Source organism: Papio anubis, chromosome 13 (assembly GCF_008728515.1).
Source record: "Papio anubis isolate 15944 chromosome 13, Panubis1.0, whole genome shotgun sequence".
Classification (NCBI taxonomy): Eukaryota; Metazoa; Chordata; class Mammalia; order Primates; family Cercopithecidae; genus Papio; species Papio anubis.
In genome coordinates, this window is record NC_044988.1 from 79,215,820 (window position 1) to 79,228,705 (window position 12,886).

The 12,886-nt window shown below is 39.9% G+C and overlaps 1 protein-coding gene across 8 annotated transcripts in view; it reads left to right on the forward strand.

The window, feature by feature from the left end:
- PALM2AKAP2 (PALM2 and AKAP2 fusion) overlaps positions 1 to 12,886 on the forward strand; it is a 538,968-nt gene that overhangs the window by 315,717 nt on the left and 210,365 nt on the right. For 5 of the 8 annotated variants that reach the window (XM_031654861.1, XM_031654859.1, XM_031654860.1 and 2 more), the window contains one exon: positions 1,089 to 1,784. The exons of the other annotated variants lie outside the window; for them this stretch is intronic. In XM_031654861.1, the coding sequence (XP_031510721.1) occupies positions 1,089 to 1,784 (696 nt within the window). The remainder of the gene's footprint in view (positions 1 to 1,088; positions 1,785 to 12,886) is intronic. 8 annotated transcript variants of the gene reach the window in all.

A 12,886-nucleotide genomic window follows, 5' to 3' on the forward strand; every position in this document is an offset into this window, starting at 1 on the left:
AGCTGGAGTCAGTTTGGAAGCTGCTGAGTTTGATGGGTTCATGGCACATCCAGATAAAGGGCACTTGGAGCCTGGTGGCTCTGTGGGCCTGGTGCACAGTTTCTTCCCATCCGGGAAGCCTATGAGAAACCAATTTGGAAGTATGAGGTGTCACAAGAGTCTATAGGACAGGAAAGAGCTGTCCTTAGCAACCCCAGACTGGCAGCAAGATTTGGGATGAATTAAAAAGGATACAAGACTGAGAGGCAGGGGCAAGGGGAGGGGGAGACCAGGTAGGAAGTTCTTCCAACAATCTAGGGAAGAGGAATTGAATGTCTTACATTGAGTAGTAGCAATGGAACAAAAAGAAGACAACAGATGGGAAAGCTATTATAGGCAGCAGGACTTGGCACTCTGTGCATGGAAGATGAAAGAGGCCTTCTGCGATCATTGTCTTCAAATTCCAGTGTCCTATTGTGATGTTACTTCTGTCTTGTGCTTTTCTTAGTTCTTATGTTAGGTACCTAGCTTAGTGACTGAAGTACTCACCGGGCACATAATATGAATGCTCTCATGCCTTTTCAATTGTTGAAAATATTCTATTGTATAGTACAGTGGAGGATAGCCATTTCCCACCTTGAAAAACCTTTGTGGAAATGTAGAGAAAATGAGAACACTTGATGAAAGAGGTTTTTTTATTTATTTAAAATTTTGGAACTGGAACACATTTAAACCAAGGGTTTGTAAATTGTCTGTCAGCTGGGGAAGGCCTCAATCAAGGTAATTTGCATGTTGCCAGCCTCTCTGAAATTCTTCACACCAAGATCTAAAGTCTGTTGTGCCCTTATTTTAGCAGATCTTCCTTAAATGTGTGAGTGCCATTGAGATATAGCAACTGTGCATCTGTCTTCCCAGTGCATTAAACTGCTGTGTTAAAATACAGATATAACCACCTTTGTTTACAGTGCGCACCTCACTCTAACACTCAAGATGCTTGGCAGTTAGAATAGAAAGGGCACAAAATCTTTTTTTTTGTCTGTTTGGCAATTAACCATTCACTGGCTTTTTTTGTTGTAACATGCACTTCCTTTCTCTTGTTTTCATTCAAGCTGTGTACGCCATGGAAATTAATGTGGAGAAAGACAAACAAACAGGAGAGACCAAGATTCTCTCTACATCTACCATTGGCCCAGAGGGGGTTCATCAGAAAGGAGTCAAAGTCTATGATGATGGTACCAAAGTAGTGTATGAGGTGCACTCAGGAGGCACCGTAGTAGAAAATGGAGTGCACAAATTAAGCGCAAAGGATGTAGAAGAGCTTATTCAGAAGGCTGGACAATCAAGCTTAGGAGGAGGGCACGTGTCCGAAAGGACTGTGATTGCAGATGGGAGTCTCAGCCATCCCAAGGAACACATGCTCTGCAAAGAAGCCAAGTTAGAAATGGTACATAAGTCTAGGAAAGACCATTCTTCTGGGAACCCAGGGCAGCAGGCCCAAGCCCCCACTGCTGCAGGGCCAGATGCAAACTTGGATCAGCCAGTCACCATGATTTTTATGGGCTACCAAAATATCGAGGATGAAGAGGAGACAAAAAAGGTGCTAGGCTATGATGAAACCATCAAGGCAGAATTGGTCCTCATTGATGAAGATGATGAGAAGTCATTGAGGGAGAAGACAGTGACGGACGTGTCCACTATTGACGGGAACGCGGCTGAGCTTGTGTCCGGGAGGCCAGTCTCAGACACCACAGAGCCCTCATCCCCAGAAGGGAAGGAAGAGAGCCTAGCCACAGAGCCAGCCCCAGGTACCCAAAAGAAAAAGCGCTGTCAATGCTGTGTTGTCATGTGACCACTTCTTTCTTCTCCTTTCTTCTGGGCAGCCTGTACTCTCCATCACTCACGTAGACCTCACTGTACCACTAACTGCAATACTGTGAACTGGAAGCAAACACCTGCCTTGCCTTGCAGTTGGATTGCTTTGATCTCTCTCATTTTTTTCCTTTTCCTCACCTGAGAGACAACGTGCATGTGTGTGCTTCATTCTCTCCAAGAACTTGCTTTTCCTCTAAACCTTTCCTTGTGTCTTCAAGAGTGAATCACTTCCTTCCTGCTCGATTGGAATGGACTCTTCGTATCAGCCAGTGATATGGTAGCCTTAACTCACTTGACTGGAATTGAACCCATTGGCACTGGGGGTTTCATTTTGTAGTGTGTTCCTGTAACGTAGTCACACACTGCCATGTCCCTGGTTTCTCACTTGCCTCCTTTGCTGTGGATCTTTGTTTTTATATCTTGTGTGGCAAAATGCTGTTGGCTCTAGCCGGTTGCTAGTGTAGCCAAAAGTGGACCTTACTTAGTCTGTCTGATCTAGGGTGATGCTTTTTGCTGCCTTACATAAGCTTCCAGATTACAGTATTGTGCATTCGTGACTTTCTTTCTGTTAAAACTGAAATGAAGTCGATGTAGAAGAACCCAGAGCTTGTCACAGCTGAAATGTAGGGACTGATTCCATAACCTGCCCATCAGCGGTTGTCTCTCTTTCTATGGTTTAACCGATGAACCCTTTATATAAGAAGCACCATTTAAAAATTTCTAAGGACATGAAACAAACATTGTTTGAACCATCAGTAGCAATTGATCTCCAAACTTAGGCAAATTCACAAGCCTTGTTTCTATTCTCTTAAAAAAATGTAAATTTTTATATTGTTTCTTTTTTCATGGACATTTTCTTGTCATGTTAATCTATTTTCAAGGAGGGGATCATCTTGAGAAGTATCTTTGCAGTGACCATATTTTTAAAACAGTCTTTCCAACATACAGTGGTTGCCATGATGCTCCCACTTCATCATGGATGGTGCTGTAATGCATTAACTGTTCATCTCATGCCCGGTTGATTACAAAGCCTTGCATCTGTACTCTTTTCTTTCTGGCCCCATGAGAAAGAAAATGTTTTAGGTAACTTCAACTTGTAGGTTTATCTGCCCTTCAAAAAAAAAAAAAAAAAAAACTTTAAAAAACTTATAAAAATTAAGAAAGACCTGTCTTTTCAATGTTAAACACTTAATTTCATAACAAATATTGAGTGGCACATAGCTGAGCTTATTAGGGCATTGTTTTTTGTTTTTAGCTTCTGGAAATTCCAGAAGAGCAAAGAATATTTTTTATCTAGAACACAATGAACAGTTTTTGAAATACCTTCTCAGCACTCCCCCAAAGCAAAAAGCCACAAATGTAGTAAAACCAAAGGGAAACAATTTAATAAAGTAACAATAATATAGTAATGAAATAAAGATATAACATAACTGGTTTTAATAAGAGTTATCTTAACTTTATTTGCCCAAACATTTATAGCATTGTTATGAATTATTCATAAAGTTATGTCCCATAGTATATAGTTTTGAAAAAACATATGATATACTACATCAAGTCTAACTTCTGTGGAAAGTAGATCAGAAAAAAGTAAGATAGTCTTGAGAGAATTTTATTATAGAAGCTGTCTAATTTGACCTATTTCGCTTACTCAGTGCTAAATATATATATTTTTTAAATTTCCTGGCTTGAAATTATATTTACTTCAATAGGAAAGGTAAAAACATCAGTTTTTACTTTTCAAAGTTAATTTTCTGAAATAATTGCATTTTAATGAGCACAAAATGGGTCGCTTTATTATACTCATTTTGTTTACACCTATATGTAAACAGAAAAAGTTAAAGAAGAGAAAAATAAAGGAGCTAAGTTCTGCTGTTGAAGATTATTTCATCCAAGGCTTGGTTTTGAATAACTGAGGGAAATATCTCTAAATCTCAAGTTCATCAAAACAGCTGCAATGGAATAAAACTGCTCTTTTATCGAGAAACCTGGTTTGGATGCCTATAAATTGCGCTACTCTCAGCTTCATTTTCCTGAGTACATGGTCGTTGAAGCATCATTTAGACATCACATAAAATGGCCTGCAGATAAACTTGTTTACATAGAGGGAGAAAACAGTTTCAATGTCTTGGACAATCTGTTATTTTAATGATTTACTTAAGAAAGAAACAATCTAAAAGTTTACCACAGCTTATCTTTTTTACTCACTTGGGGATTCAAGCTATTCAATGTGAGTTTTAAAAATGTAAGCACAGTTAGTGAGTGAAATGGTAGAATGTAGAACCCTTGAGCTTGCTGGTTGATAAACAGAATCAATCTTCCAGAACAGATGATTCCCTGAAGGGACCTACCCTTGCCTAAGTGAACTAGTTATTCATAAAGAAAATGTTCTGCCCATCTTACTACAACACTACACACAAGAACTAAAAGATTAATGATTATCTGTATTCTCTTCACTAATTACTATTATGGGGGGATAATGATTAGCAAATTATATGAATTCGAGTTCTCTCTATACTTTTATTAGTAAAGCTTATGATTTAATGGACTTTGAAGTAAGATGTGTTACCTTTATTCAAGCTATTTGTAGCCACAGTAAATGAAGGTGTGTTTGAATATGGCATATATATTTGCATATATCCCATCATTTTCCTGTCATAATGGGGGATTCAGGCTTAGCCAGTACTTCTACGGGATGAGACCTAAAATCTCACCTATAGCAGCAAGTAACTACCCTTCGTGATGATAGTGTACATGGAGCTGTGATTGTGAACATGCTGCCTTTCCTGCTGCCGTTGGCATTCTCTCTATAAATTTTATTATGTGTGGTATCACACTCTCCAAAAATGCAGGGTATTTGGTTACATAACCAGACTAATGAAAGAATCAGTAATGAAACTGCAAAACCACGATCTTTTTTGAGCTAATGTTTAGTTGGGCTTTCCTTTAAAATCATATAATCAGGCTGGGTGCAGTGGCTTACACCTGTAATTTCAGCACTTTGGGAGGCCGAGGCGGATGGATCACCTGAGGTCGGGAGTTCGAGACCAGCCTGACCAACATGGAAAAACCCCGTCTCTACTAAAAAAAAAAAAAAAAAAAAAAAATTAGCCAGGCATGATGGTGCATGCCTATAATCCCAGCTACTCGGGAGGCTGAGGCAGGAGAATCGCTTGAATCTGGGAGGCAGAGGTTGCGATGAGCCGAGATGTGCCATTGCACTCCATCCTGGGCAACAAGAGCGAAACTCCTTCTCAAAAAATAAACAAATAAATAAATAAATAATCAGTTCCCTTTAAATAGAAAGAGGAGAAAAAAATAAAAGGAGGGGTATCTCATTTGTATATAAACAGATTTTCAATGGCATTTAATGAAAGATTTTTTAATGGTTAAAATGATAAAGATTAATTCTACATATCTTGAAAAATCTTAATGACTTCTGTATTCTTAACTTCTTAAAAATATTTTCTTTCTTTTAGTGTGCAATAAGACAAACTAAGGGGAATTTTTTCAGCTTGTATCTCTTTTACCTATATTATTTTCCTTACATAAGCAAAAAAATAATAATTGCCTCTAAAACTGATTTGACAATGTTTAGTGACATCATTTAATATTGGTGATAGGGAGGAAGAGAAGGTAGGGAATGCCCTTATGGCCAAACCTAAAACACAGTTTCCTTGAGCCTTCTGAGCAATCTTAGAATTATTCAAAACTTTCAGGAAACTCAAATTCTATTAATTTGATTTGGTTCCTTTCTGAAATGTTAATAGACATGTATTTGCTTAAAATGTCTACCTATTCCATTTAATTTCCTGCTGATAAATGTATTTTATCTACAAGCAAGTAGAATATTTTGTTTTGTCAAGTTTTTATAAAAGGAGGGGAAGTATATAAAGAGAGTTTCCTAGAGATACAATATCATCTCTGGAGCAAAATGTTGAGGCCAAGTGTAAAAACAGACTATTTCTCTTTACTTCCTGCAGAATTTCATTTCAAGGGACCACTGCACACCCTTGAAAATTACCATTTATTTAATGCCAGTTGAACCAATGGTAGCAAAAGAGGAGGGAGGGAACATGGTCATAGAGACAAAATCTAACTACTATACCAGGTCTTCCTTTGTAAGAAATATTAGCCCTGTCAATATAAAACGCAGATGGACATAGACAGAATAAGCATCAAGGACTTTTTATTATTGACTTGAAATCTAGAAGCTCAGTCACCTCTGTTCATCCCTGGACCCACTGGAGAGTTTTACTCACTAACAGGTCCTTTCCTGGAAGAAATAATCTCATCTCCTGCAATATTAGTTTACAACAAAAATCATTCCAAAGTGAGCCATTTCACATTGTATTTTTGCCATATGCACATTTGCTATTGAAACCATAGATTCTCTGCATATGTAAGACATAGGTGTTTCAGAAACTTCATAAATACACAATCTTTTGGGTGCTCCTCAATTTCTTAATCAAGGTATATAGAACTCCAGTGATTAGGATAGAACCTGAAAACATGCTTTGTTCTATTGGATAGTACAACACAGCAAGAGCACAGAGTTATTTATTATAATAAAACAAGTAATGAGGAAGATGGGATGTTTGATTCCTGCTACCACCAGTTCACTTCACAAAGGCCTTCTTCTGGTATTACCAGGAAAACTTTCCTGCATTTTCTAGGGAAAAAGAAAAGTCGTTTATTAGGAGCACAATGCAGATATGTATCTGTGTTTTCATAGCTTCAGCAAACTTCTTAATAAAATTCCCATTTCAACAAAAACCAAAATACTGATTGTTTGAATGTAGAAAGGTATAGAATAAAGACTACATCCTGAAAGTCACAAAGGGGAATTTTACCAGGGCTCCTTAGACAAGCACTCCCCGCATAATTTTTATATAACTTAAGTAAGCCTCTGCTTCCCCTCTCCCTTCTAGTCTACCATAAGAAGGTCGGAACTGTCGCACGAAAGAACTTGCTTTCAATATGAAAATATAATATGTAATTTTGGGGACTGCAGACTTTCTGCATCAAAGATCTGGACAGCCTTAACTTTTATAAAAATAATTTTTCAATGTTCTCTTTTACTAACCAGGAAAACAAGATGTTTTCTGAAATTAATGACTTTTTCTATTTTGTGTCTGTTTTCTAAGTTTTTACAGGTTGAGGTATAAAGGGTTGTCTTCTCCTCATATTGCCTCTTCATAATCACCTGGGGCTACTTTTTGCAAGTCACTGCATTTTTACAAAAAAATAAAATAAAAAGTATATCTCACAAATCATAAAATTCTCCCTAGACTTCAGACAGTCCTTCTGGAGTGAAAGAATAGAAATACAGAAAGAAAAGAATTACAGGGTGGCTTTCTTTTTATTTTCCTATGGTTAATGTACTGTATGGTATATATGTTTACAGAATGTATCTGCCTTGTGATGTTAACAAAATGAATGACAAAAAAATAGTACTGATGTGCCATTTGACAGTTTGCCTTAGCATCACTGTTTATGTTCTTCTTTTCTGTCCTTTAAAAAAAAAACACAGGTTGTATTCCAAAGCTGTATTAACACAACATTCTCTTCCCCACTCCTACCCAGCCTTCTTTAGAGCTGTGAGTTTCATTACAGGAGCATTGAGGCAGAACCTTGCAGGTGTGGTCCAAAGGGGCTAAAGTGGGCATAGGTTGGAATTTACTTCTGCCTGTCTACCAACCAAACGCGCATCTGTGTTCTCATATGAGCCTGCAAAATCGCACCCTGCCTTTCAGGGAGACAGGCCACATGGAGCGCATGACCTCTTGCAGTCATCTCCTCACAGTCCTTCCCACTGTGAGAGAAGGAAACTTGCAGACACCCAACTGGGTCTGGGAGCATATTTTTAAGCACAGCTGGCATTGCTTGAAAAAGCAAGAGAGATGGACTCAAATTCTATGATTGAGCCATGACTGAGGAATGTGCCCATTTGTTATAGTCTAAGATGAGTAGGATGATATGGGTGGGAATAGGAGTGGCTGTAGAAATGGAATATTTTACATTTATGTATTTTTTTAAGGAATAGTATTTTTATAATGAAATCTATATGCATTATGGAGCTTGAGTTTGAAAACACCCTTGATTGACTGAGCTATTTCTTCATTCCATTAAAGGTAACATTCTGGGGAGTCCTATAGCACTAGGCCAAGCCTTGGGGGCATGAACAAAGGGCCTATCACTTGGCCTTGCACTGCCATTACATGAGATCCAGTGTTTCCAAATAGGCATTGGTTGGAAGATCGAGCTTTCTACACCTGCCATTAGGTAGATTAGATAGACAACTTGATAGCTCTGTGGGCTATACCTTTAGTAATATATAATAATCTTTGAGAAGGAGATAGCTATTTTAAATGCAAGCAAAGCCCAGAAACTATCAAAGTCTAAATCTTTCACATATTTAAGGAGTAATTGCCACATTTGAGGTTAAGGGACCACTCACTCTGGTGCATTTGAGAAAAATATATGAAACAGTGAGTCAGAGCCCTCTGACCATCTTCAGTCTATACATAAGCAGATAAACCACCAACATAAATCTTACAGGAGCCAGATGTGGTGGCTCATGCCTATAATCCCAGCAGTCTGGGAGGCCAAGGCAGGAGAATAGTGTGAGCCCAGAAGTTCAAGACCAGCCTAGGCAACATGGTGAGACCATGTTGTTTAGTCTCTACTAAAAAATACAAAAATCAGCCAGCATGGTGGCGCACACCTGTAGTCCCAGCTACTTGTGAGACTGAGGCAGAAGGATCGCTTGAGCCCAGGAGGTGGAGGCTGTAGGGGGCCGAGATCTCGCCACTCCATTCCAGCCTGGGCAACAGAGCAAGACTCTGTCTCAAAAACAAAAAACAAAAAACAAAAAAACAATTATCAGATATTATTGGCCTTCTACATAACACAGGGCTGCACCATATTTTTAGAGTTAAGTAGATACAGGAAAAGATTGTCTTTATCCACAAAGGAGATTCTGAATTTTTAGAGTTCCTGAATATTTTCCCCCAAGTTTCTGTCAAATTCCTGAAGTCTCATCCCTTTCACACTCAGTTTTCTGAAGCTCTTCCCCAACACCTGCTCCTCTGTCTCGCAGACAGAGTTGTCATGTCTCAGAAACTACTCACCACTCTTGTGAGACTCTCTTCCCAAGCATCATCCTTCCTCAGGATGAGGCCTTTTTCTACTACCCAAGAGATCAAGACCCTTTTTCTAACAAGACAAGGTTATATCTACTCCATTTTCAAGAGAAATAACCCCTCTGGTTCCCATGCAAATCGTTTAAATTCCTTCATTACCAGAATCTCTCCAACGGGCCCAACTCCAGCCCAGCTGTGAACATTGCTGTCATGGAGACAACTCCAAAAATGAAAGAACTATGCAATTGCCTGAAGGTGCTAATGGAGAGCCAGTTTACTCTAATCTCTTATTACTAAGGAACCTCTCGGTTTTGAGATTAAGTGGGCAGGGAGACATCCAGTCACTTAGTTTTGCAATGACAGGTCTTGATATACACACAGGCCACCAGGCAATGCCTGATCCGAACTATTCTGTATGTAGCTCCAACTCCAATTCTGTGATACCCTATTCTGGCAGGTGGGAAGAGTTCTATTCTTTGCAGGGTTCTGGAACATTCTTTCCTCCTCTCAAGCTCCTGACTTAGGAGAGTCAAAATCATACAGGGGTTCCAGAAAATGTTGTGTCTGATGCAGCTTTTCAGTGAATGTAGGTTGTTGGTGAAATTTTCAGCTTTAGCATCTCACTCGGGGTGAGTGACGTCTCTGTAAATACTTTCATTTGTGGTTGGTTGGTGGGGGTGGGGGTGGGAGCCTGTCGTGCTTACTCTGAATTAGCTTACTGGGCTAGCTGCTGTACTTTGTAACCTGAAGTGTACTTTGACTGTTCTGTTTCCTTCAGATGAAAAACAAAATAAAAACTGACTTCAGAAAAGACACTGCCAGCGACAGCTGATGCTGTACTTGTAGCTTCTCTCTGTTCCTCTGTACAGTATTAATAGACAATAAACTGCCTTTTCACTGCATCTACCTCTGTGTGTCTGTGCCCTGATTCTTTCCCCTTCTCACCTGCCACTAGCGGAATTCAGGCCAGACTGTGTTGGGAGCACCTTCTGCTGTTCACTAAAACTAAACACTAACCCAGTGCCTCTCAAACTCCAGCGTGCTTCAGAATCACCCGGGGGTACCTGTTAACAATGTGGAAGCTTAGTCGCACCTCTGGAACTCAGATTCCGATTCCCAGGTGGGGCCCAGTAGCGTGCATTTGTAATAATGTCTCCAGGTGATTCTGATGCATTGGTACTTGGACCACCGGTTTGGGTGCCCCTTGGTGGGAATCCTCATGGCCCACCTGTTGTAGTTGGTTTCTACACTAATCCAATCTCCCAACATGTCCTCCCTCTAACCCCCTTTGCACGTCTCTCTCACCTGTCATCCTTTTCTTGTTCCTTGCAAGCCCCCAGCAGCAGCCCAGACCGTGATCAAACTTGGGCTGCCCCTTAGGCTAAGTGACAGGGTTCATCTGGTGCAGTCTGCTGTTTAAGAGCATCTGAAGACACATGGGGACTTTGTTTCTCTTGGTCACCTCTCTTTACTTGGAACAGGGTCAGCAAAGTTTTTTCAATAAATGGCCAGATAGTTTTGGCTTTGTGGGCCAAATGATCTGTTACAACCACTCAGCTCTGCTGCAAAGCAGCCATACATGACATTTAAATGAATGAGTGTGGCCATGTTCCAATAAACTTTATTTACAAAAACAAAGGCTGGGTCCGATTTGGCTTATGGGCTTATAATTTGCCAACCCCTGGCCTCAAACAGGGCCTGGTCCATAGTAACTGCTCAAAAAAAAGTTTCAAAAAAATTATCGCATGAAAGAATGAATGAAGAGTAGATGTGATGCCTACCACCTGCAGAGCTGTCACAGAAAATGGTTTTCTTTGAGGATATTAAGTAAATGAATCAGTTGGGAGTTCTCATCTGGTTGGGTTCCATGGTAGATTTTTTTAATGTCTTTATGTATGGAGGGTAACTTTAAAGATGGAAATATGAATGGTGTTTTATAGATTGCTCAAACTGCCAGGTTAAGATGGACAGGAGTTTCAACCAATAGAAAGTGGAAGAAATGCAAGAACATCTTGTCCTCGTCAAAAGTGCTGGGGATTCCAGAACTGGGTGCTCCCTATGTACCTAAGCATTTAGTGCAGTTGTTTGTGGAGCTGTGTTTTGTCAGATTCATCTTACACAGTGAATGGCAGGGCTTTCTTTACATTATTCTCTTTGTTAATTGAAATACTTTTTAATGTGTAGGCATGTAGGCTGGAACCATGATAGCACATTACACATCCCACAGTTCTAGAGCATACCAACAAGTTCAAATGTAGGAGCATATGGAAAGTCATGTGCTTACATTCATCCCTAGTGTTGTTGTGAAGTTAAAGGAAATCATATTTTTAAAAGCACTTTGTAAGCTGGAAGTAGATGACAAATGTTAGTTTAGTTATAATGAGAAAGTGTCTGTTCCCCAACCAGAGGCCTCATCCTGCCCAAATATAGAGATTATAAGCTATTCAGGTGTGTTTCAGAACTAGTATAGAAAGGGAAGCTTCTTTGCCCTCCTTTGGATTTGTGACTGCTGTTGTAGTACATTCAACCTTATGAAATGTCATTTTGTAGATCCATAATACTGACTATTGACAGTTCCATATAGTTCAACCTCATAATTCTATTCTGGGGAATTATTTCTCATCATGGTGGGCAAATGATTACCAGATGAACTCTAAATGTAGCAGGAGGAATTAGATGAGAAAATTAGAACTTTGGAAGGGAACATAGTTCAGTACTACCAAGTAGACCTAGGCATTTCACCTGATAGGGTAGGATTTCCTTTAATCTCATATCAACCTTGAAGGGGAGCCATTGAGATTATTGCCCTTTTATATACAAGGAAACTGAGTTATAGGGATAGTAAGGACTTTGGCTAATGTAGCAGAGCTAAAAATCTGTGTGGGGTGGAGGAGGGCCAAGTTCTGAGCTCAGCTGTCTTTACTTCCTCCCACACGGAGGGCTATGTTATGAAAGTGGTGTGGAGGCCAGATGCAGTGGCTCATGCCTGTAATCCCAGCACTTTGGGAGGCCGAGGCAGGTGGATCACGAGGTCAGAAGATCGAGACCATCCTGGTCAATATGGTGAAACCCCGTCTTTATTAAAAATACAAAAATTAATCAGGTGTGGTTGTGCATGCGTGTAATCGCCGCTACTCAGGAGGCTGAGGCAGGAGAATTGCTTGAATCCAGGAGGTGGAGGCTGCAGTGATCTGAGGCTGCACCACTGCACTCTAGCCTGGGTGATAGAGCAAGACTCTGTCTCAAAATAAATAAATAAATAAAGTGGTGTGGAGATGACCCTGAGACTGGAGACAGAAAGATTTAGCTAATGAGGTTATTTATGCAAGAAAGACCCAATGGCACCAGTTCTTATTTTGCACCTTTACCGACTCAAGCAAATGCTCTGTTAATTATACCACCCCCTGGAGGCTGGGAGGTGTCTCTACAGCACTTCCTTACCAAAGGTGAAGCAGAGGGTAAAATCACCTTGTTTTCTTATCAGGAGTCCTGTTGTTCTATTTGACAGTTTTTCCTTCGCCATTCATAAAAAGGATTAACACAATTGACTGAAACAACTCTATAAAGTCTAGGAGTGGCACGTCAGTCTCTGAACAAGCAAAGGTAGTTTTGTTATTGTGGCTGATGATGGTATTATTATTTCACCACTGTCGTAACAGCTAAGAGGAACAGCTGCCCTATGGCGTTATGCAAATACCTTTTGATCTAGGCTATATCACCCTTCTGCAGCTATTACTAGACTACTCCGTCTCCCCAGCAGCCCCCAAGCCCTAGCTCCTGTCCTGCTTTTCTCAAACAGTATCAAATCTTCCATTTTATCAACAGCACAAAAAAGCAAAGATTTGCTATTTAGAAGTTAAGGTTGCAAGATCTTAAGTGATCACATAGGGCAG